This window comes from Pteropus vampyrus, unplaced genomic scaffold (assembly GCF_000151845.1).
Source record: "Pteropus vampyrus isolate Shadow unplaced genomic scaffold, Pvam_2.0 Scaffold213, whole genome shotgun sequence".
Classification (NCBI taxonomy): domain Eukaryota; kingdom Metazoa; phylum Chordata; class Mammalia; order Chiroptera; family Pteropodidae; genus Pteropus; species Pteropus vampyrus.
Window position 1 is genome coordinate 1,391,360 of NW_011888994.1, and position 26,473 is coordinate 1,417,832.

The 26,473-nt window shown below is 35.8% G+C and overlaps 1 protein-coding gene and 1 pseudogene across 5 annotated transcripts in view; one reads left to right on the top strand and one right to left on the bottom strand.

Moving 5' to 3' along the window:
- Positions 1–10,026: 10,026 nt before the first annotated feature.
- Positions 10,027–26,473, bottom strand: part of FCHO2 (FCH domain only 2) — a 105,066-nt gene continuing 88,619 nt past the window's right edge. For all 5 annotated transcript variants that reach the window (XM_011372725.2, XM_023538131.1, XM_023538130.1 and 2 more), the window contains 6 exons: positions 23,366–23,521; positions 22,936–23,068; positions 19,887–20,086; positions 19,122–19,186; positions 12,724–12,888; positions 10,027–12,459 (listed from right to left, as the gene is read on the bottom strand). In XM_011372725.2, the coding sequence (XP_011371027.1) occupies positions 12,437–12,459; positions 12,724–12,888; positions 19,122–19,186; positions 19,887–20,086; positions 22,936–23,068; positions 23,366–23,521 (742 nt within the window). In that variant the 3' untranslated portion in view covers positions 10,027–12,436. The remainder of the gene's footprint in view (positions 12,460–12,723; positions 12,889–19,121; positions 19,187–19,886; positions 20,087–22,935; positions 23,069–23,365; positions 23,522–26,473) is intronic.
- Positions 22,466–22,584, top strand: LOC111747167 (annotated as a pseudogene).

The window sequence follows — 26,473 nt, forward strand, 5'->3', positions numbered from 1 at the left end:
GTTCCCTTGTATGTAACTTATCTTTTCTTGTGCTCTAAAAATTCTTTCTTTGCCTTTGACTTTTGATAATTATAATGTGTCCCAGTATAGTCCTTTTTGGGTTCAACCTATTTGGGATCCTTTGGGTCTCGGATCTGGATGTCTATTTCTCTCCTCAGAGTTGGAAACTTTTTAGCCATTATTGTTTTAAATATACTTTGTCCATTTCTCTCTCTCTGCTCCTTATGAAATTTCCATCATGCAAATATTGTTTCTTTTCATTGTGTCCCATAAGTCTCATAGGCTTTCTTCACTCTTTTTCTTTTTTCTTTTTGCTACTCTGACTGAATAATTTCAATTGTCCTACCTTCCAGGTCACTGATTCTTCTGCATGGTCTGGTTTTGAAGCTCTCTACTGAATCCTTCAGTTTGGTTATTGTATTTTTCAGCTCTAGGATTTTTTTCCCCAATGGTTTCTATTTCTTTGTTGAACCTCTTGTTTTGTTCATACATTGTTTTCCTAATTTCATTTAGTTTTCTGTGTGTTCTTGTAGTTCACTAAACTTCCTTAAGAGCATTATTCTGAATGCTTTAATAGTTTATAGATCTTCATATTTTTTTAGAGTCAGTTATTAAAGCTTTATTTGTTTCCTTTGGCATTGTCATATTTAGCTGGTTTTTTATGAGCCTTGATTCCTTACATTGGTATCTGTGCATTTGAGTAAGTGATCTCCTCTTCTTTGGCAAGTTCACTTTGGCAAAGACAGTTTTTCCCAGTCAGCTTCAGCTCAGTTTGAGTTTCTGGACATGTCTGCTAGTAACATCCTTGGGCAGGTGGAGTCTGTTGTTATGGCCTGTTTTTAGGTGAGGCAACTGTTTGAGGTCTGAAGTCAGGGGTTCGGGGCATGTCACTGGCTGAGAATAGCTGGATAGGACTGCTGGCTTGGTTCCCTGCCCAAGTGAGGCTATAGAATGGGCTTTACAGTTACCTGGATTCTCTGTTAGGTTTACTAGATGGTTGGGACTGGGTACCATGCTCCAGTAAGTGGGGTTATGAATTAGTTTCCCTGCCTTGGCTGGGCATCAAGAAGAGACCCGCAGATTTCTCGGCTCTTTGTTAGGGACCTGAATTGGGCAAGAGTGTGCAGTAAATATCCTGGTCAGGTGAGACCACCAGTTTGGCTCTGAAGACAGGAAAAGCCACGGGGTGTGCTTTATGTTCAAATTCCACTGTAATCAGGGCAGCTGGATAGGGTATCAGCTTCCTGGGTGCTCAGGTAAGGTTTCCTGGTCAGGCAAGCTAAAGGTTGTATCCAGCAATAGAAGGCTATGAATTAGTTTCCCTTACCAGGCACAGTGGGAGTAGCAGCTCAAAGGCCACTAATGCTGGTTGTGGTCTTGACTCAAGCTGACCTGTCTCAAGTTCTCTGGCCAAACAAGGCCACTGGCTTTGCTCTGGAGGCATCTGCTTTGTTTGCCCTCCTCTCAACTTGAGAGGTGTTGGGTTACATAGCTTCTAAGTATTCTCACCATCTCTTCCTGTCACATGGGTTTGGGGGCCATGCTCTGCAGTGAGTGAGGCTATATTTCTGGTTCCTGACTGGGTGAGACTAGTAGTTCAGGTAACTCCCAGATATTCTCCAAAGAGACTTTCTGATTGGGAGGGGCCAGAAGTCATATCTACAGCGGGTGGGGCTATGGATCAGCTCTTCTTTCGTGAGTGTAGTCAGCCCAGGCTCTAGGTCCGATAGAACTCCTCATTTAGGGAACCAAATTAGGCAGAACTACACCCCACCAAATTCCCCAGACTGTGCCACTGTCCTGGCTCTACAGATGAGTGAAGCCACTGGTTGAGATTACTACTTGGGCTCTGCAGGTAGGAACTCAGTCTGCCAAGACTCGAGTACTGATTGTTAGAAGCCTCTCCTCACTTCTTTGTCTCAACCAGACTCCCAGTGGTGGAGCCCTGTAGATTCCCCTGTGAGCCCCATGGGGGCGAAACCAAAGTAGGGACTCCCACAAAGCAACCCACAATGCTAGAGGTGGCTGGATGTCACCCCTGGGCTCTCTTTCCCTGAAGGAAACATAGGCTTAGGTGAGACATTGGCATGGTGTTGCACCTGCCAGAAGGAACAATGCAGTCAGCATGTAGCCATTCTTCCTACCCTTCTAATGCTGTCTATCTTGGTCTTTGTGGTGCAGGGGTGTGTCTCAGCCTCACTCCCTGTTCTGGGATTCTCTCAGGTATGTCTTGTCCACAAATAGTTGTTCTGGTAAGGGGGAGCAAAGTCAGGAATACGCATGTTGCCATCTTGGTGGTATCACTCCATTTTTGTTACTTCTTGAATAATCATTTAAGGGAAAAATCCCTGAAAATGGGAGGCCTCCTAATGATAGTACAATAGTGAGAATAAATATAGCAGTTAAGGTGTTTTATTTCATATATAAGAAAGTATTATGGATGAATTATATATAAATAATTGTAGTGTTATGATATAAATCAGTTTGGAATTATTATAGTTGGATTATAAATTAGTTGTTATTCAATCTATGTGAGCAATTGATGAGTAGGCTATGATTTTTTGTAGCTGGGTCTGGTTGAGTCCTCCCCCATTCTCCTACTATGATCGATAAAGTCGATATAATTAGTAGCCTTTTTAGATTAAGGGATGATGAAATTTGATATAAAATTGATAGTGATGCAAGTTTGTCATGTTGATAAAATTAGGCCAGATGTTAGTGGAATACCTTGTGTAACTTTGGGACTTAAAGGTAGACTGGGAAAAGTCCAAGTTTAATGACAAGGGCCATTTTTATGATAATGGATGCTGTTGGACTAAACTTTTTTCTTATTGTTCATTGCCCAGGATATATTGGATTAACAATGGTAGCTATTATAAAAAGTATAGGTATGGTGACTTGTGTCAAAAAATATTTAGTGAATGCTTCCATGGCTCATGGGTTGAATTTTCTTAATTAAAACTGGAATAATAGCTAATACATTTATTTCAAAGCTGATTCAGATTATTAAATCACTCTGAGCTTATAACATAGTTGCCGAAGTGATAGTAATACAATATTAAAAATAAGAGGATTTATTGGTACAGAAAGAATATAAACCAACATTTTTGGGTATGGGCCTGATAGCTTATTTAGCTGACCTTACTATAGAATATGATGCAACATGGTAGCACAGAGATTTTTTTTAATTCTTAGGAGTAGGTTCAATCCCTATAATTTTAGAAATAAGAGGATTTGAACATGTGTAATTTACTCTATCAAAGTAATACTTTTCAGACATATTATGTTTGTTGTGAGATACAATGATATAATAGTAAGTAATGATATATGTCATGCAAAGGGCTAGTGTTAATGGTAGGAAATTTTTTCATAGATGTATAAGTTGGTCATATTGAAATCATGGATAGGATGCTCAAATTCATAGAAAAGAGTTCCGGTAACAAAACTGACTATAGTTCTGGTACATAGGAGTTGTAAAATGCTCCTAGGAATAAAATTGCTGTAAAAATATTAAAATGTTAACATATTCTGTTAGGAAGAGTAAGGCTAATGGGCCCGCTGCATACACAATATTGAAGACAGAAATGAGTTCTAATTTTCCTTGTTAGATCCAATGGAGCTCAGCTGGTTTCTGCTAGGATTGAGATAAATCATATTATGGCTAGTAGTCAAGATGGAAAAATTAGTCATAAATACTCTTGAGTGGTGATTAATGTTGAGAGTGTAAATTATCCATTTATTAGTAGAACTGATAATAGAATGATTGCTAGCAACACTTCTTGTGAAATTGTGCTACTGCTCGTAGGGCTCCAGAAAATGCATATTTTTTAATTTAAGGCTTAACCTAACCAAAGAATAGAGTGTATAGCTAGGCTTGACATGGCTAAATATAAATAGTAAGCCTGGGTTTATGCTGATTAGTGGATATGGTAGGGGTAATGGGATTCATATTGTTAGGGCCAAAGTGAGGGCTAGGATTGGTCCATGGATACTCCTGATACTAGGGTTGTAATGGTTCTTTAATGAACAGCTTGATGGCATTGGCAATGGGTTGGAGAAGGCCATGAGGTCGGACAATGTTTGGTCCTTTATGGAGTTGAATATAACCTATACTTTTCATTTGATTAGTGTAAGGTATGCTATGGCAAGTAAAATGGGAATAATTAATAAAAGGTTAATTATAAACATTGTTAAGAAGAGGAGTTGAACCTCTGACTATAAAGTTTTAAGTTTTATACTATTATCAGGCTCTGACACTCTAACAAACCCTGTTCTTGGGCAAGGTTGGTGTAAGTTAATTATATTAACATTATATCATCTATTAATTTGAAGGTACTTTTGTAAAGCAGGACCTATTTCTCTTGTACTTTCATACTGAGAAAAACAGGAAATAGAAACTGACCTAGATTACTGTGGTCTGAACTCAGATCCCATAGTACTTTAATCGTCGAACAAATGAACATTAATAGCAACTACACCACAGGGACATCAGATCCAATGTCGAGATCATAAACCCTATTGTTGATATGAGCTCTAGAATAGGACTGCCCTGTTATCCCTAGGGTAACTTGTTCCACTGATCGTTTTTAGATCGATAAGTGATAACATATTTTGACTAGATGGTCTCAATTTTAATCAGAGGTTGAATCACCCAAGGGCGCCCCAACCAAAATTGTTAGTTCATTTAATTTTGTTATCCCTTGATTTGGTTAAAATTAAGAGACAGTAAAACCACCAAGGACTCTTCATACAAGTCCTTATTTGGAGAACAAATGATTATGCTACCTTTACGTGGTCAGGATACCACTGCCACTAAGCAATTGTCTCTGGGCAAGCAGTGCCTGTAATATTAGAGGTGATGTTTTTAGTAAATAGGCAGGGTTTGTATATGCCAAGTTCCTTTTACTTTTTAAATCTTTCCTTAAGTGCACACCTGTGTTGGGTTAACAACTGATTTAATAAACAATCAATTCTTAATTTGTTAACCATCAGTAATTATCTGTTCTGATATAAGCTTATGTGAGGAGAAAAATTCCTTGTAGCTCATATTAATAGTATTGCTTCTATTAATAGATTAATCCAGTATTAAGTTAGGAATTAGTTTTTGTTATTGGAATTAAGTATATTGTTGAGCTTGAATGCTTCAATTGGTGGCTGCTTTTAGGCCGACTATGATATTATTAATACTCTTAGGAAGGTTGCATTCAGTATCTAACGGGTTGTGCCTCTTTAGATTAATACTTAAATTTACATTACAATTATTATTTTTTAGGTAAATTTAAAGTTGAACTAAAATTCTGTTCTGGATAACCAGCCATTCCCAGGCTGGTAGATTTCCCACTTCTACCAGCAAATCTCACTGCCTTGCTACATAGATGAGTTTGTTCTTTAGAAATTTTTCATATGTAGCTCGTCTGGTTTTGGGGTATTTAAGTTCTTTTTTAAGTTGTTCTAGTTAAATTATGTAAAAGGTATAAACTTTGCTTTTTAATACTTCCATCATTCTCTTACAGTACTTTATGGTACCAATTAAAATTTCTATCTCCTATATTTTTATTCATAATTGTTTTATTTAACTTACATATTATAATTGAGCTTGATTAGTTTGGGCTAGCTTTGGTTCAAAGTGGTCATTTAAGTTTTAAGATGAAATCTAAGTGTGCTTAATTTAAGCTATACTTTGATTACTCCAAGCACTTTCTGTTATGCTTACAGTGTTACTACTTGTCTCCTCTTGTGTTAGTTATAAATAAATTGTATATATATTTTGATATTTGGAGGAGGGTGATGCTTTCACGACTTAATTCAATTTAGATCTCTATTCTTAATTTACTACTACATCCTCCTTCAGTTTTTAATTTCATAAATACTTTCACATAAAGTTTAACGTTCTTAAAGTAGAAAATGTAGCTCTTTCCACCATACTCTACATACTGACATAGGTTTTTACGTTGATATTTGTGCTTACTAAGCTCCCTTTGTTAGGCTTTGCTGAAGATGGCAGTAGATGGGCTGTATTAGCAAGGGTTGGTGAGGGTTACTCGGTTTTGATTATAGAATAAGCCCCTCGAGAGAGAGATAAAGCACCACCAACTCATTCAAATTTTGGGCTAATGCTAGTAGTATTCTGGCGAATAATTTTGTTATAATAATTATTTGGGTTCAGGGCTAAACATAGTGGGGTATCTAATTCCAGTTTGAGTCCCAGCTATCAGTAAGCAAGAATAAAGTCATTTTCATAGTTTAATTTTAGCTGTAGCTTTACAGCCTCATTAAAACTTCATTATGAAAACATCTCTAACACACTGTGTTAAAAATCTTATTAATTTGGGTTAATCGTATTACTGCAGTGGCTGGCATGAAATATACCAACCCTGCTAGGTTTAAATCAAACTTTAGTTCATGGCTTAGTTTTTATCACTGCTGTTTCTCGTGGGGGTGTGGTGAAGCAAGGTGTTATGAACTACTTGTTAGTGTGCTTGATTACTGCTCTTTTTAATCACTGATCTAGAGGTCATTTTCACTGGGATGTAGATAATTGCATGTTATTAAGAATTAATAGAAAGGCTAGGACCCAACTTATGTGTTTGTGGAATTAGTAAACTCATCTAGGCATTTTCAACGTCTTCATTTATAATGCTACTTTAACAAATTAGATCTAGGGGATCACTGTCCATTGAAATTTTATGAATTTAAGTAGCATGCTAGCATTAGTGAAAGTATTTTAAACTATTAATGAGTAAATATTTCTAGTCTTATTGTGAAAGTTATAATTGTGGTGTTTGAAATTCTTATTAAGCTAAAAAATGTCTTAGTTTGTGATTTAGATATTATTGAATAAGGGAAAGTAGACTTTTATTTACTACCTTATTTGGCAGGTTTGCCCAGATTGTTAATAAATATATACAGTTTAAGGTCTATGAGGGGTAACAGATGTTTGTTAATTCTTGATAAACACATTATGTGTTCAGTAGTCCTCTTTAATCATGGTTTTGCTTTCTATGGTATCAGTTACCTGTGGTCAACTGCAGTCTGAAAATGTTAAATGGAAAATTCCAGAAATAAACAATTTATAAGTTTTAAATTGTACTTTATTGTCATTCTGAGTAGCATAATGAAATCTCTCACCGTCCCATTCCATCTAACCCGGGACATGAATCATCCTTAAGCACATTCACACTGTATAAACCTGCCAGTCACTTAGTAGCTGTCTCAATTGTTAGATTGACTGTGGTAGTATTACAGGGCTTGTGTTCAATATTTTATTTAATAATGGCCCAAAAGCCATTCATATCTTTTATTATAGTATATTGTTGTTAGCCTCTTACTCTGCCTAATTTATAAATTATACTTTATCACAGGTATGTATGTATAGGAAAGAACATAGTATATACAGGGTTTAGTACTATCTGCAATTTCAGACATCCACTGGAGGTCTTGAAACATATCCTCCACGGATGAGGGGGGACACTACTGTATATGTAAAATTCTCTTATGTCCTGTAAGCATTGACTAAACATCTTTTGGTAAATGTCGGTTAATAATATTCAATATAAGCTCAGCTACAAGTTGCTGGATGATATTAAGGTCTCAGATGGCTATAGCTGAGTCACAGCATCCTCCCCAAATTAAAAAATACCAAATGTATGACAACTCAGCTATGTGTGACCACGGGCTGATTAGTCATTAGCCCATCAACATGTCTTATTTAAGAGGAGAGAGTGGGTGATTTTAAGTGAGATGGTCCTGAAGTAAGAACCAGGTCCTGAAGTAAGAACAGATATTCAGTTCTAAAAACCCGTTATGGCCTGGAGGAAGAAGAGGGGCACATCTGTAGATGGCTTGCTGGTCTCTTGAAGTTTAGTGATTAAGGAAAGTTGTCAGTTGTAATAAGCATGGTGACTAGAGCTGATTTGACTTAATAGGGTATATACAATCAATAACATATCCTATGTAATATCAATTATATATCGGTTTATGAATAGCCGTGTGGAAGAGAATTTTATGTACAATAAACCATTCTATGTACTATGAAATATTCAGTTTGTGCTTGCTTATATGCATAGGGTAGTTAATATACGATTATACATGTATGTGTCATGATCAAGCACATAGCTACTAATATATTTAATGGGGTTAATTCACGAAGTACATAGCAATGGAATTTGCTAGACTCAGACTAGCAAATTCTAGACTTAGAATTTGTTTTTAAAACTGACAAAGCATATGACAATGTTTCACTGTTCATGTGCAACTTTCAGGGAACAGTTTGAGTAGAATTTTAGCTTTGGGTGCTGATGGTAGCCCTGGGGCTTCTTCCTTTATGACCTAGGGAGATGGTTTTTCACCCTTTCTGGTTTACAAAACCAGATTATTAAATATACTACAAAGATCCTCATATTAAAAGATTATTTTCAATTAAGCTTGTGAGTTAATACAAGAAAAAGAAAATATAAGACTGATGCTAGTTGGCCAGTGAAGATAAATGGGTATTCTCTAATTCACGTTGATGTTAGTGGGTCTGCTACTAATAATCAGAATAAGCACTGGCGGAGGGGTGGGAATACTATGCTTTATTGTTCTGATGTAAGAATTACAGATTAGAGCTAATATACCACCTCATTTATTGGGGATGGATCTTATTTCCTATTGCATAGGCAAATAGGAAATATTATCTGGTTTAACATGTGGTAGAGTATTAAGAGGATTAGCTGGTGGACAATTGTTTGGATCTCTCAAAAGACTGGGTGAGAAGGGGACTAGTATGGCTAGGACAAGAATTAAAAATAAGTCCTAGAATATCCTTGATTATATGGTAGGGGTGAAATGGTATTTTGTCTACGTCAGAAGAAATTCTCAATGGATTATCTGATCCCTGTTTCATGAAGAAATAGGTGAATAATTACTAGGGCTGAAGTAAACAGGAAGATGAAGTGAAAGGTGAAGAATCAGGTGTTGCTTTGTCAACTGAGAATCCTCCTTCAGTCCATTCGACTAGACTAGTGCCAATACAGAGAATGGCTGAGAGATCTGTGATAACTATTGTTCCTCAGAAGACCTCATGGTAGAAGGTAGCCTATAAATGCTGTAGCTATTACTGTGAATAATAAGATGATTCCAATGTTTCATGTTTCTAGGAAGGTATAAGATCCATAGTATAGGCCTCATCCTATATGAATGAATAAGAAATATGGATGCTCCGTTGGTGTGCATAAGTATCAAATAATTCATTTGTGGTTCACACCTCAGCAGATATGAATTATGGACGTGGTTATTGTAATCTGATATGTAAATGTATTTATAAAATCAAACAGGCTATCGTAGTTTTATGTATTTTGAAGAAGGATGAAGTGGTGATTGTGCTTAAATTTAATGCATTAGGAGACTGAGTAATTAATGATAATGGAGATTCTGGCTTTTTTGGTGAGGAGGCTTTGTCTAACAGGAGTAGCTTTGTTACATAGTTATGGAACTTGATTGATTGGTAGAAGTAACTGGCTGATCATTGCTTATTAGTATTCTGGTTGTATTAGAGGTTACTTGTGGAAATTAAATAGGAAGAGGCTTAGGGCTAATGTAATGAAGAAAGAAAACATATATAATGTGATTAGGCCTTTTTGATCAGAGATTAGTGTTGAGATTTTTGAAAATGGGAAATGGGTTTTGACAATACATTTTCTAGTCAAATTAAGCCTAATAATGATGCTGATTTTTGGCTTGCTAAAAGGCTGACAAATGGTGAGAGCCAGTGTATACTAGTTGGAAAATATCTGAGAAGTTCTGAGAATTTATATAGGTTTGAAGGATAATAAAATTTTAAGTTTTCCGTAATAAGTTAAGTTCAATTGACAAAATAAAACCTAAAATAGTCATGGCAAGGACTGTTAATTTTAGGCATGGATCTGACGTCCGTCCAAATGTTGATACAAACTTCAATTACTCCTTCCTTACCTAGCTTACTTTGTCTAACATCTATGACATGGCTATTACAATCAACGGGAATACAAAGACACATAAACTAACTGATAAATTATATATTACATGTTTATTAATGGTACAACCTTTATGTAAAATTTACATTTTATGAAAAAATCAAAAATATTTACAAAATTTTGTAAGATAGATTTGCATTGTTCTAATTACAACTCAAAGTAGTAAATAACAATTCTTAAAAACTCACATTTGTTAAGAGTTCTGTGTTTACAAATTCTTGGTTAAAGAGACAGCTACAAAGTTTATACTATACATAAGCAAGATCCAGCTTGCTAAATACATTTTCCACTGAAAATCTGGTCTATTTTATACCATTAGTGAGTTTTTAATGAAAAACAATCAATATAAACTCATATGGCTTCAAAATTGTAACCTGCACTCAATACAAATTTATGTATAGACAGTTGGTATGAAGACTGTGGTAATTTAAAAAGTGCAGAAGTTTAACCATTTCACTAATTTGTACATTTTTAGGTAATACTTGATTAAAAACAAACATGGTGAGTATAATGGTGTGTGAATTCTAATAATAAAATATTAACTGCTCAATAAAAGCAGTTTGGCAATGCAGTTACAGTTAAGATTCCAGTAAAGGGCTGTAATTGGCATTTAAAAGAGCACAATATAGTAGTAACAAAGTTAGAATTTCTAACTTTGCTCACTATTTAGTAAAGATGAACATTTTAGCATATTGTTTATGTATTACTTTAGTCAAATCTAAATTTAAAATTGGGCTAACATTGAATATATAAAAAAGCACATATTGTGTTATATATATTGCTAATGAGTAGATTTTCTGCTGTATTTAGTATAGCAAGACGTTACATAAATGTCTAGCAGTAGGGGTTTTATTTTCTGTAAAGCTTAACAGAACAATTAGTGGTTTTATATAAATTATCATATATATAACACAATTTATCAACTTACTCTATGCAAAATGCAAGACACTGGTATTCATCCTTATAAATAAAATTCCCATTTGTAAATTATGAAACTTTGTCCCAAATATTTAATTCCTTCAATTAATCAGGATTTACTATAAAGTTAAGTTTTTTACTGTTATTAGTAGTTTAAGAAACGCTTAACCCAATCACTTCAAATAATTTCCCTATTTTTAGCAGGTGGTAATTAAATAAGAATGAAAACACACAAATTGGTAATTTTTTCAATCGTCGAAATGAAAACAAATGGCAGACTTCTGCAATACCCAAACTAATCTCTTCTAAAATGTGTTCCTCATAAAATACAAAATGCATGCTCATAACACATTTAGTAAATAAATGTATTAATTTCCAATGATAAAGAGTGGAGAGGAATGTTAACTGGGGAGTTAAAACTGCAGTTACCAATTTACCATTATCATTTTTCAAAATTTGTTTTAAGATTTACATACTTTTGATAAGGTTAAGGTGGAATATCTGAAAGTAATTTTTCCCCCTGTAAACATAAACCATTAGGTATATTTCTTTCTAGTGGCTACAGTGTTTCACTAAAGAAATGAGCCAGGGTTCTTAAGTATAAATTATCCTTTAGTTATTCCCGATTCCAGCCAAAATTATTTACAAAAATTGCATTTATTTTGTAAAAACGCTTGACCACCAAAAGATTCTGAATAGAAGATCCAGACTGAGAAAAAAAAGTGAGGCACATTAATGAACACAAACTAGATAGGCACATTTCTGGTTTTTGTTATTGTTTTAAAGGCACACATTATGCAATCCATATAAAAATAAATTAAATCTACACAGCATTAATTCATCAAAACAATCACAACTTCTATAAAATTAACTAACTGCAGAAGTAAATTTCTGTCTTTTGCAAGCTTATTTTAAAACACATTGCACTTGAGGATTTAAAAAATCATATAAAACACCATTTACAGTTATATAAGAATCAAATGATAAATTTTTGCATACAACTCGGACTCTGGTCTGACTGCTTTATGGCACATAACTCAATTTGATTGAGTGTTCTAAACTAACATTATCCAAAACTTAGAATTCATGTTATGTTTATATCCATTCAATATCAAACTTATGAAATTTCAAAACTATCTCTGACTCTAAAAATTTATGGAAAGCTAAATTATTTTGTGCTTGCTCTCCTGAAATTTTAGGCCTCATATTACCCTATAGCCCTTTTTTCAATGTAGACACTGAAGATACTTTAAAATTTCAGCCTATGAAAACTTAGTTTTACTGAGAATATGAATCAATGTGCTTCTTGAATATTGCGGTTGATCATTTACAGCACTGAAAATCATTTCAGTGCTATTTCTTTCAATGACTCACTTCAAAGGTGCAATTTAATATTTGTACTCAGCTCTCAAATATGTCTAAGTTTCAAAGACATAATACAAGTTAGAATAGTGTTTGAATAGGAAAGATAATGCAGAATGGCAGGTTTGTACTACTCCCTTGAGCAAACCACTTTCCTAGGTCCATCAACAGTCCGCCAGGTATCGTCCTGAAAAACACCAAGTAGACCTTTGCAATTACAATTTCAAATGAACTCAAAGGAGGCCATTTTCACAGAATCCCAGTTCCCATCTGCTATTTATAATACATTAGAATCACATCACAGGTGTTCGGCTATACTGATCATGGGTATTCTTTCCCAGGTGTGTCTCTACCTGGCACCTTGTATCAAAGGTCAAAGGAAAACTTTCCACACCTTTAGAGTACAAATGTTTCCCATGTATATTAAAAAGCTTGAAATCTCCCGACTTACCAGTGGCAAACCGCTTCTTTACTAAGGAAAGCCTATAGCCAGTCCCTACAAGTTCAATATCCACTCCTGAGAGGGTACTTCCCTCGCTGAGGAATTGCACTGCAAGTGTTGTGGGTTTACTGGGTCCTTCTGAAAGTTCAAATTTTGCTCTGAGGGACCCAGAACCTATAAGGAAAGAATAAAGAACTTACATAGGGTAACATATGTTGCATACTAAAAAAAAAAGTGAATGAGCAAGTGAGCGAAACTATTCATTACTATGCCAAATTCATGAAATGTATAAACAAATCACTGTCCTATTTCCAAAGCAGACTTTATTAAGTGAATCTGAATTTTCATTAAGTAAAAATCTTAATTGATGCTTCTCTTTGAATTAGTACAAATATCAGAGGTGTTGCTATTGTGATTCCTATGCTATACGAAGTGTCAAAAGAGAAAGAAGTCAATGAGGGAGGTCAAAGGGAAACTCTAGGAAGAATATGAGTAGGAATAAAGTCAAAAGGAAATGACTGCTGTGTACCATGCTACAGGGGTGGAAGAGGGGCAAAAAGGAACGACAGCTAAGACTGAGAAGAGCTATATCGACATTACTATTTTCTATTCACCTTTCTTTTAAAAATTTAACTGGTCTAACATCATGTGAATATATATTTCTGAGGTGCTTTCTTTTCAGTATAACCATTTATTCAACAGACTTTGCCTAATAGCATGGAAGAAACAGTTAAATAACTGAATATGATAAATGCTACAAACAGTTAAATAACTGAATATGAGAAAAAGCTAAATAACTGAATATGATAAATGCTACAAAAGAGCTCTCAGAAGCCATGGGGCACTAAAGCATATAAAATAGTGGGGATGACAGTGTGTATTTCAGGCAGAGGTAACTACAGGTACAGAGGGGAAACCTTAGAGAACACGATGCACTGAAGGGAATTGCATCTATACGAGAAGAACTAAAGAAGGAGAGTGGCAGAATTGTAGCAAAGAATAAGCTCTAAATGTCTTTACATGCCAATATAAAAAATAACCATAGGGAGCCACCAAAGACAAGACAAAAACATTTCTTCTAAGATCCGTGTCTTAGAAGGGGTGAGGGGCACAAGATGCGATTTCATTTTCTTAAACAAAATGAAAGCTAATAAAATAGGACTCTAGGTGACAGGAAAAGAGGATCTGAATTAGGCTAAGGAAAAGGAATCAAGAGCTGAGAAAGGAGAAATCTACTAGGAGGTTATCAGGTCTCTGCTTGGGGAAAGTGGACAGAATTGCTTGCTAAGTAGCAGGAAGTGACAGTCTATGATTCTTTGCATGGAAGTTGAACATTACAGAGAGAAATCTAGAAGATATCATAACCTGATCCACCCTACAGTACTATGTCTGGTGGCACAGATCACCAGGGGAAATTGCTGCCTAATTCTCAACCACAGTCCAAGCCTCCTTAAAACTTGTACAGTTCTTAATACACAATTCAATTCTGTGAAAGTTCCACCACAGGAGCAGAGCAACCTCCTTGGCAATCCTTAAACTTTAGATTTCCTGTCCCTCTTCGGAGCGTAAAGCCATAATAGAAACAGATTTCTATTTTACGGTATTCTAATTTGGATATTTCCTTTTAAAGGCTAACCAAATCAGAACCACATTTATAAGATTTTTCCAATTCCTCATATAGACATCCTGATACCTGAAGAGTAGAGGGAAACTATTAAAATATCTAGTTAGAAAATTTGTGTCTCGTTTTTGAGAGAACAAATTCCCTTCTTGGTAAGCATTTACAATAGCATATGGTACATGTTTCATTAAGTAGGGGGAAAATACATCATTTTCTTGCTTGCTAATTGGTCTTAAGCTCTCAGTTCAAGTAGGATTTCTGGTTTACTTCCAGTTTTAAGTAGAAATTTCAGTTTTGTCCCCCTCAAAGCCATATAGCTACAGTAAAAGTCAGTACAGTTTGGCTGCCTGAACATAGGCAACCTTTAAGTACCAAACAGCAACGAAGGAACTAGAGATTAGCTTGGTTATTTTATCCAATATGTGGTTCTCTAGTAAAAGTCTGATTCAGCATGGCAGGTATAAATGAACAGACACTACAGATAAGTTTCTGGCTTTTATGCAGAAATATCTATGAGAAAAACTGATAACGTTTTATGTTTTGATCACATAATGCTTAAAATGTTCAAAACAGAAAAAGCTCAGCAAAACTTGAAAAGCTAAAAAACCTACTTATTAGGAAGTTAGTGGAGGTTAATTCAAAAGAGAATAATTCTGCTTTGAGTAAGGGAAAATGCAAATAATTAATATTATAAAGACTTGACTGTCTTGGCAATTATGTTCTAAACTGAGTTAAGGCAGATACTAGGAGTGATCAGCCAGCAGAGACTTTCCCTTTGCACTGAGAACAAAGATGCAGACTTGGTGGGAAGAGCCAATTAACTTCTCCTAAAAAAAAATTATCACAATTGAAGGCTGTTGATAGTCAGGCTTCCCCCGCCCCCCATACAATACAGTATAAACTTCAATATGTAAATTAGATGTAATTTCAATGTTGATGGAGTTTTAATAAGGGGAAATGACCAGGAAAGGTTCTCTTAGGAAGATAAAATAGGTAAGGGGGCTTTGTAAATTTATTGGGGTGACCCTGGTTAATAACATTATATAAATGTCAAGTATACAATTCTATAATGCATCATCTATATATTTTGTTGTGAGCTCACCACCCAAAGTCTAGTCTCCTTCCATCACCATATATCTGACCCACTGCCCCCTTCTCCTGTGGTAGCCACCATACTGTTGGACTGTGTTTGAGTTTGTTCTGTTTGTTCATTTGTTGCTTTCTGTTTTATATCCCACTTGACTGAAATCATGTTTCATGTCCTTTCCATTTGACTTATTTCACTTAGCACGATACTCTACAGATCCATCCATGTTGTTGCAAATGGCAGTATTTCATCTCTTCTATGGCTGAGTAGTATTCCACTGTATATGTGTACCTCTTCATCTACTCATCCATTAATCGACACCCAGGCTGACTCTGTATCTTGGCTACTGTAAATAATGATGCAATGAACATATAGATTCACATGTCCCTTCAAAGTGTTTTGGGTTTCTTCTGATAAATACCCCAATGTGGGATTATTGGATCCTTCTTTGTCTCGTTATAGGCTTTGTTGTAAAGTCTATTTTGTCTGGTGTAAGTATTGCTACCCCCAGCTTTTTGTTGTTGTGGTTTCCATTTTCATAGGATTATCTTTTACCATTTCTTTACTTTGTCTGTGTGTGTCTTTTGAACTGAAGTGAGTCTCTTGTAATCACACGTAAGGGTCTTGTTTCTTTTTATCCTTTCAGCCATTCTATCTTTTGATGAAAGCATTTAATCCATTTATATTGAAAGAAATTGTTGACAGATATGTAGCTATTGCCATTTTATTCATATTTTTTCTTTTTTTCTTAAAGAAGTCCCTCTAACATTTCTTATACTACTGGTTTGGTGAGGAACTCCTTTAGCTTTCTATCTGGGAAACTCTTTATCTGTCCAATTCTAAATGATAGCTTTGCTGGGTACAGTATTGGTTGCAGGTCCTTGCTTTTCATCACTGAACATTTCATGCTAATTCCTTCTGGCCTACAAAGTTTCTGGTGAGAAATCAACTGACAGCCTTAAGGAAGCTCTTTTGTAGGTAACTGCTTTTCTCTTGCTGCTCTTAAGACTCTGTTTTTTAACCTTTGGCATTTTAAAAATTATGTGTCTTGGTGTGTCCTCTGGGTTCATCTTGTTTGGGACTCCCTGTGCTTCCTAGGCTTATATATCTATTTCCTTCACCAGGTTAAGGAAGTCTTCTGTCATTTCTTTAAAAGACTTCAATCCCTTGCTCTCTTCTCCTTCTGGTACCCCTATGATGTGAATGTTGGTACACCTGATGCTGTCTCAGAGACCCTTTACACTATCCTCATTTTTTTAGATTCTTTCTTGTTCTGATTTTCTGCTACCTTCTAAATCGCTGATTTGATCCTCTGCTTCATTTAATCTGTTGATTTCTTCTAATGTATTCTTTATTTCAGTTATTGTATTCTTTATTCTAACTGGTTCTTTATGTTTTCTCTCTTTGCTAAAGTTCTGATTCATCTGCTCTTCCCCTAAGTTCACTGAGCATCCTTATAACAATGTTTCGAACTCTGCATGTGGTAAACTTTGAATTTTTTTCTGAAGCTTTGTTCTGTTCTTTCATTTGGGACATGTTTGTCTCCCCATTTTGGCTGTCTCCATATGTATTAGGGATCCTATGTCTCCTGGTCTTAGTAGAATGGCCTTATGTAGTAAATGTCCTGTGGGGCTTAGTGGAGCAATCTCCCTGGTCACCTGAGCCAGGAGCTCCAGGTGTGTCCCTATAAGGGTTGTGTGTGCCTTCCTGTTAATGCGGAGCCTTGGTTGCTGTTTGTACATCAATGGGAGGGATTGCCCCTCAGGATGACTGGCTACAAGGACTGACTGGTGAATACAGTGGAGGAGCTGTTGCGCAGGGGCTAAACTCTATGGAGCAGGATTTGCTGTGGCGGGGCTCTTGTGCTTTCCTAGTCTGCCCCCTGGGTGTGTTGTCCTCAGATATGTCCCCAGGAGATGCTCTAGCTGGGCTGAAAGCCACTGGGTGTTCCAGCCCCAGGGCCTCCAGGAGGGGCCCTGCCACAGTCTGTGCCTTTCCTGGGGTCACCTGGCATAAGCCACCAAGCAATTTGCAGATGGCCACCACCGCACTGAGCTTCAAGGTGCCTTCAGAGGCCAAACTGCAAGTAGAGGCCATCTGCTGCTATTTCTGGGCTTGGGGCTGCTCATCAAGAGGTAGGGGGCATGTAGATGCCAGATGATGATTGTTTGGGTTTTATGAACCTTTGAGAGATTTTAGGAAAGTCTACAGCATGAGCCAGGACAGGCCATTTGTATGGAAAAGCCACTGGAAACAGCTTGGGTGGGCCTGGGTCTTGGAATCAGGGCAGAATGACCAATGTTAGCCAGGCTGATGGAGACTCGGATATGGTGGCCACCTGTATCTGTACATTGGGAGCAGGGAGGACTCAACAAAGAGACAATGTATTCTGTCAGCACTTCTGCCTAGGAGAAAGTTGCCCTTCTAGTCCTTACCCTGAAACCAGGTAATTCAGCACCTCCCTATATGTCTCTGGTTCCTTTTAAGCTATTGCCCCAGCACTGGAACTCAGAGTGTATGAGTCCGTCAGTGAGTAAGTCTGTGTGCAGGCCCTTTAAGAGGAATGCCTGGGACTCTAGCTTGCCTTCTGTCTCACTCAGCCACAATCTCTGCTGGTTTTCCTAGCCAGAAGTTATGGGGATTTCTTTTCCCAGCATTGAAACCCTGGGCTGGGGAGCCTGGCGTGGGGCTGGAACCCTTCACTCCTCTGGGGGGTACCTCTGCCAAGTCAGCCCTCCTGATTTTTAACTGCCACATGCAGGTATGAAACCAGCCTATTCTGTGTCTCCACCTCTCCTATCAGTCTCAATGTGACCTCTTCTGTAAGTCCTTAGTTATAGGACTTCTATTCAGTTAGACTTTAGGCGATTCACAATGATGGTTGTTCTGTAGTTTAGTTATAATTTTGAGGTGGTGGTGAGAAAAGGCAAGCACAGTGTTTACTCACTCTACTATCCTGACCAGAAATCCTCATTGTGGTTTTGATTTGCATTTCCCTTACAGCTAGTGAAGTTGAGCATCTTTGCATATATCTATTGGCCATTTGTATGTCTTCTTGGGAAAAGTGTCTGTTCAGGTCCCCATTTTTTAACTGGATTGTTTTTTTGTTGAGTTGTGTTCTTTATATATTGGATATTAACCCCTTATCAAGGTACTGTTTGCAAATATCTTCTCCCATTTGGATGGTTGCCTTTTTCTTGTGTTGATGCTTTCTTTTACCATGCAGAAACTTTTTAGTTTGATGTAGTCCCATTCATTTATTTTTGCGTTTACTCCATAAAGGGGTTTTTTAAAGCCTGGAAGCTTCTACATGATTTCTGGGAAGTCAGGACCACCCCATTAATAGTGAGCTAAAGAGTATGTTAAATCAGTTTCAATTAGTTATCTAGCTGGAATAGTTCTTCAAATTTACTTTATTAGGTATTCTCTCAATGTATAAATATTTACTTAATATTTATAAAATTACAGCAAAACAAATTCTTTTTCTTACAGAGAAGGCGTATTCAATCTAGAGGGAAAAATGTGTTCTGAATCCTAACTGGCCCATTCTTATTTAATGTATTAACTTCCACCTAGTGGTCAGTTCTAGAACTGAAGGCATGAAATTCCAGGAGAAAACTTTCAATAAACATGCCTAAAAAAATCCATTTTCAGTGACATCACATTATAAAAGAAACAAAAAAGGATACACACACTTACCTCCATTTTCTGATTTTTCTGAAACACCAGGCAGTTTCCAAAAGGCTTTCATCTGTTCTGCATTCCTATAATAACAAATATCTTCAGATTAAGTGGCTAGTATTATACCTTATATATGGAAGGCATTCAATGTGTTTTAAATATTTCAGTTATAGTGCTAAATTTACTTTTGAGTATCACCTCGTGAAGATGTTTATGGTATAATGTAAATATAATGCTGTTATCTTTCTCAATTAATGGAATTTTACTGAATTGTGTAATTCTTATGTCTACTGGTCAGAGAAAGGAAAACTAAATGTAGAGGCGTTCCTCTTAAACAGCCTGCACATTTTTATTATGAAATGGTGAAGCAAATATAAAGAATAGTTAGAGGCCATACTAATATGATCAGGAGAAGACAAGAGAGGTAGAGATAGGAGTAGTTAATATTGCTACACACTAATCAGACAGATGTTCCTATGGCTATGCTAAATGATATATTTACCTCTATAAAATAATTATTATAATCCTTACTTTTAAAATGGAAAAAAAAAAGTTTAGAGAGGCTATGCCATTTGCCTAAGGGTAAAGTTGCCTTGAATCATTCAAGTCTGGGGACAGCAAAATTAGTTTTATTTTGCACTGAGGCTACTGTAGCTGGACTAGTAAAATGAGCACATTTTTATCACATGGTTTCTATGGGAAAATGAACTAAAACTTTTCAAACTTCTAAAAGTTGGGGACTGAAACAAATTTAGCAGGAATTCAGAAATCTAGTTAATTTACCATATTGCAGGAGGAAGAGACTGCATGTTCGTGACTCCTCCATTCACTGGTACCACCACCTGAATGTTGGAAAGCACACTTGGTGCCACCATAGCTTCTGGGTTGTACTTATAATCCACTCTCACATCTGTGGTGCCAGCACTACATTTCCAATATGTTGCAAGGTTTAGAGGAGTGGACTGAATACCATTTGATGATACCTTTAAAGAGAAAAGACAATTATTTGGCCTGAAAAGTAAGTTGTTAATGACATATATACATGGACACAGGAGCTCAAAGAATCAAAAATAATGAGCTGTCTCTTACTAGGCAGAGTAAAGCAGGCTCATCTCAAAGGAATAAGAGTCACTCTCAAAGTTTAATTATCTACGTCAAAATTTCTGTGGCACTTGTTTAAAATGCACACTCCTCTGGCTCAAAATGCAGAAAATCTGATTAAATAGTTTAGATACAGGGCCTACATATGAGCCATGCTATCAAGTGATTCTTATTTATGCATGGAACATTTGAATACCTTTCAACATAGAATTCTAAGATTATTTATGAATTATAAAAATTTAGATTTAAAACAGAAAATGGATGAGTCATCATGAAGTTCTAAAAGCCTGGAACTGGAGTACTTCCAACTTCAAATGTCTAATTTTAATTATGACCCACAGTAAACAGTACAATTCCTTCTACTTCAGCTCCCTTGCTCGAATAACTTCTTTTCAATGAGACCTATACTGATCACCCTGTTTAAATTTACACTAAAAATGCAGTTTTCCATACCTTACTCAACACACTTTTTCCTTTTTCCATACTACTCATTTTCCAACAATATTATTTACTTCTTGTGTTTACTGTCTATTCCCTCATTCTATTTCCAGCAATTAGCAAGCACTGAATAATAAAGTTTGTTAAATGAATATTTGGAAAAACATTTAGGCCAACTTAACTGGCAGGAGCACTTTTTTTTACTCTATTTCCTAGAAACATAGGCCATTTTATTAAAATTGCCCTATTAAAAATTCAAGTATATGAAATAAGAAATTTATCCTTTGGCATTCTTACTTTCCACTGTTAACATCATGATACATATTCTTCCATATATGACTTTTTAGTCATATGTAAACATGGATCCATTTCATTCTTTTTAATTGCTATAATAATTCATCTAATCAATCTTCCTCTGTGGATGTGTTTTTAGGTAGTTTTCAAACAATACTGCAGTGAATATCCTTTGTACCTTTTTTGTTTGTTTTTGCCTATTTGTGTGATATCTAGAAGTGGAATTGCTGAATTAAAGGTTACACTTACTCAATAATCTAATAGAACTGCCTTCTAAGAAACTCATATTAAGTTGTACTTTTATTAATAAGTGGTCACAACTCTCTTAATAGAGCAGCCTTTTATTTCTGTCAATCAGATGGGCTAAAACTGTTGTCTGAATATTCATTGCTCTGATTGCTACTGACATGGAGCATCTTTTCATAAGTTATCTATTGAGTTATTCACCTTTCCCTTACTGATTTACAAGGGGTCTTTAGAGTAATAAGCCTTTTGGTCTACTGATGTCTTACAAATACTTTTCCTTCAGATTAAATATTGATTCTGCTAAGGGTTTGTTACAGCCAAAAATTTTATACAAATTTATTTTTGTGTTAAATGTCTCTCTCCTTGCATGGCTTCTGGGTTTTGTACCATACTTAAAAAGGTCTTCCACACTTTGAGATTTAAAAATGTAATAAGTACATATGGACACACACACATATATACCCATAAATATACATATATTCACCCATAACATAGTATCTTTATGGTTTCATTTATTATTATTAAACCTTTAATACATGTGGATTTTATTTTGGTTAAAGGTTGCAGTTAGGGATTCAGCTTAATTTTCCCCCAAATCTCTACTTTTGGATACTGTACACTGTTCCATTGATCTGGCCATCTACTGTTGTGCCAGTTCTAAACTACTTTAGGTACTGTCGCCTTATAATTTTCCCATTAAAACTAAAACATTACTCCATGTTACTGTTTAAAACACTTATTAACTTACTCTTCTAAACTTAATCTTTCCAGAGAACTTGAAAAGGACTGTCAAGTCTCCAAACACAAATGCATAAATATCTCTACTGGGTTTCTAATCAGGATTACATTAAATTTATAAGTTAATTTAGAAAGAGATAAACTTTTAACAACATAAGCCTTCCTTGAATGAATTATTCCTCTCTTACTATTTTCAAAGCAGTAGATATTGTTACATTTCTTCCTAGTTTTTTTTTTGTTGTGAAGATTTTGCTGCATTAGTTTTCCTGATTGTTTTGAAAGCTATTAATTTTTTAAACTGACCACTTTACTAAATTCTCCTATATCAAATAGTTTTTTAGTTGATTCTCTTGTTTTCCAGGAATATAATATCACCAGTAATAACTTTGGTTTCTCCTTTCCAATATTTAATATCACTTTTTTTATTCTCTTGTCTAATTATACTAATACATACAGAAAAATCTTCTATGCTAACAAATAATGGTTGTCCTTGCCATTCCTGACTTTGATTGATTGCTTTAGGTGTTTTGTTATTAAGACTGATGCTCTACGGCCATGCCACCCTGAACAAGCCCAATCCCATCTGATCTCGGAAGCTAAGCAGGGTCGGGCCTGGTTAGTATTTGGTTGGGAGATCACTTAGAAAGACCAGGTGCTGTAGGCGTAAAATAAAATAAAATGTAAGGGATTGTAAGCTGACAAGGTCCTTGCAATCTGTGAGGTCAACCAAGGGTCGCCTCAGCTAAAAAAATAAAAATAAAAAAAGACTGATGCTGCTGGTCTCTTCGGGTTAAGGACACATTCATGTATTTATATTTACTCAATATTTTAATCAGAGATAGATGGTGAATTTGTTCAAATTAGTCAAAATCTCCATGGGCTTAACAGATTTCCTAATTTTGAAACATCTTGGCATTTCTGGAATGAACATCATTTGGCTATGACATATTATTCAATAATCTGCAAGACTATTAATATTTTAATTCAGAATTTTTTTCAATGACAGGACACTCACCTGATACTTTAATACATCTACATTATAATAAGAAGCAGCTGGATTTTGCTCTGACAGTTTCTTGAGGTAGACAGTAACAGCTTGCATGTTCATCCAAAAATCTTTTGTGTTAGAATCACACTGTGATGGATCACTGCATGTATAAGAAATATTTTTGTTATTTTGACTTTATCCTTTACTTCTGTGTAATAATTTGGTGACTTGGAAAAGACTACTAGAAAGGAACCAAAAGTGGGAGGGAAAACTAAAGAAAAAACATACAGAAGCTTGCCTAAACAATGAGATGATAGGCAGTAGAGAAGGATTTAACAATAATTACCACCAGCACCAAAAACAAAAAGCCAGCAGCAGGCCTGTTCAATCACAATAAACTTTAGTATTGTCTTCAGAGAAGGAAAACTTAAAATTCAGAACAAAAGAGTACACAAACCTGAACACAAGTTGTGCATTTGGAAGGATTTGCTCTAGTCTGCTGATATTTTTCACCCTGAAGCACAGCACAGCTGGAGATGGATTGCTAGTGAAAACTTTAATAATTCCACTTGGAAATGATATTGTCATGTCACCAGTGATCTTCACAATACACCTGAAATTGGGGATTTTAAATAGTTCACATAAGCTGATTTAATCTCCATTTAAGGCATATTTGGTTTAAAAGTATTTAATCATAATTATGGATGAATTATTTTTCAATTTAATTATAAAAAAAAATCCTATGAAATGGCAAACTCAAATTAGCATCATCTTTTCCCAGATTTAAACTCCGAACACAAATGCAGGCACAGTGATAACACTCCTCTACTTGCTTGCCAAAACCATCCCTTGGCTGTCCTGGAAGGTAACATAATCTCCAGTTGCAGCTATTTTTCCCTCCAGACTCCACAAAGTACTGGGCCTCATGGTAGCAGTGGTAGATGTCCTCCTCATTGCTTCTTCCTACTCTATATTCCTTCTTCCTTCTTAAAAACTACTGGCTTCTTTTAAAACTCATACCATTGAACTACATTACTTGCTGGCCCATCCCTTTCAAGTCATCTTCAACATTCCCTCCCATTTTCTGAAAATTTCAGCTCTTGACCCACTGTTAGGGGTAGTGGTTCAGAGACAGACCATCCTAATTTTTAGTGATTTCAATATTCACACAGATAATCTTTTCAATACTTCGGTCACCTAGTTCTTTATCCCCTTTCTCTAATGATACTGTCTTCTAGTCTACCTCATCCACACAGCTGAACCAGACTAAAGAAAGACAATCACACAGCCAAAACTCTCAACCAGGCCCCCTTACTGTTACCTGACAATTCTACTACATTCCCTAGCTCTTTTCATACCTTCACCTTTTCCCTCTAACCTGCAATATTCCCTCCTCATACAACCAATGACTTTACTTTAAACCTTACTGAGAAAATAAAATCAGAAAAGAACCTTCTCTCACTACAAAACTCCTAATCTACCTAACTCTGTATCCATTCCTTCTGCTTTCCTTTCTATTTCAACTATGATTAGTCTATGCACCTAAGGCCAATCCCATCACTTCTGCACTGAAGTTCGTCTCTTCTTACATACTGAAGGACTTCACTCATGCAACTGTCCTCTTTCATACAGGTTCAATTTTTTCCATAAATATTGGATCTTTCCCATCAGCATAGAGACACGCTAAAATGAATATAATCTTAAATGCTAAAATAAAACCCTCCTCTGATTCTATTCTCTCTCTCCTGCTGCCCTATTTCTATGCTTCCCCTTAGAGCAAAATATCCAGAAAAAGTTGTCTACGTTTGCTCTCTCCAAATATAGTTGACTATTATTTGTATCATCTCCCGCTCCTGAACTCCCCTCCAAGCAGGCTTTTAACTCCACCACTCTGCTAAAATTGTTTTTATAAAGGTCACCAATGACTTCCTAACTGTCAAGGGTCAATTCTTCTTGATCTGTCAGTGGCATCAGATATAGCTTCACACCTTCCTCCATGAAAGGGTTTATTCACTTAGTTTCTGGGATATTGCTCTACTGGTTCTCTCCTCACCTCTCTTGTTGCCTGCTGTCTCAAACTCCTTTGATGGATCATTCTTGTTTTTCCTGTTTTCTAAACTTTGAAGGTGACCAGAACTTAGTTCTCATCAAATCTCTACTGTCTAAGTATTATATACAAATTAATGACTACTAAATATTTATCTCTAACCTGAACCTATGTCTTGAACTCCAGAATCATGTATTCATCAACTCAACTCCACTAAATTGTCTTAATAAAAGTACTTCAAACTTAGCAATCTACTCTCTCAGCAAATCATGACAGCTGTTTTCAACACATTCAGAATCTCATTACTACTTACCATTTCATCTGCTAATATTGGTATTAGCTAATATTGGTATTAGCAGATGAAATGGTAAGTAGTAATGAGTCACTATTATTCTTAATCTGGACTTCTGTGGTTAATCCTCTCTCTTCATCTACTCTGGCTCCTTCCAGTTTATTCTCTTATATAGACACAGTATCACAGTACTCTTTCAAAAACATAAGTAACCTCATCACTCCTCTGCTCAAAAGCCTCCGTTGACTTTCCATCTCACTCAAAATTAATTCCAAACTTCTTATGGTCTACAATGCCCAACCTGATCTGGTCCTTCTATGGATTTATCTTTGAGTACACTCCGCCTTGTTTATTTCTACTCAGTGACCTGGTTATTTGCTGTTTCTTGAATATGCCAAGCATGCTTCTACTTCAATCCCTTATACTCATTAGAATCTGCATAACTTGTTTCTCAATGTCTTTCAAACATCTGTTTAACCTCCAAAAAGTTTTTTCTGATCATTCTATGTACAACAGTAGCCCTATATTTTAATTCTCCATCCCCTTATCCTGGTTTTTCTTTCTAGCATATATCTATACCCCTACTTTCCAAGAGTAACATTATTCATGCACTATACATTTGGTCATCTGACATTTGAGCACTTACTATGTGTTATAAGTATTGAGGATACTTCAGTAAACAAAACAGAGTTCTTCTCTCCTGAGCTTGCATTACTATGAGAAAACGAATCAAACTTTCTCTCACAATAATGTAAATTTATAAAAGAGTCTTATACATAGCAAGCACTCAAACATTTGATGAATGAATGTATGCTGAGTAAATAATATGTTGCATAAAAAGTAGGGGTGGTCATTTGCCCAATTATCATTTTCTTAAAAGAAGGTTAAACCAATCCTGCCAAGAGTCTCGGATATTCAACATGCATTCTAGGTCTCCCTCACAAATGTCACACTTTCGCCAAAGACATACATTAGGCCAAGATTCAGAGTTCTATCCCCATCTAAATCATCCTGCTCAATAAATACGTCAAGCAACAGATGTCATGTTGCTCATAAAGCTTGAGCAAGAATGTAAATAAACTGGGGGAAAAAAGCCATCAGTATTGCTGATTATAGTGACTTTTAAATTTGAAAGACAATCCCTAAATGACTGTTTGATAGCCAAAAGCAGATAAAAAACAGAAAACCCTAATAGATACAGAAACAAATAGAACTCTGAAAATTTA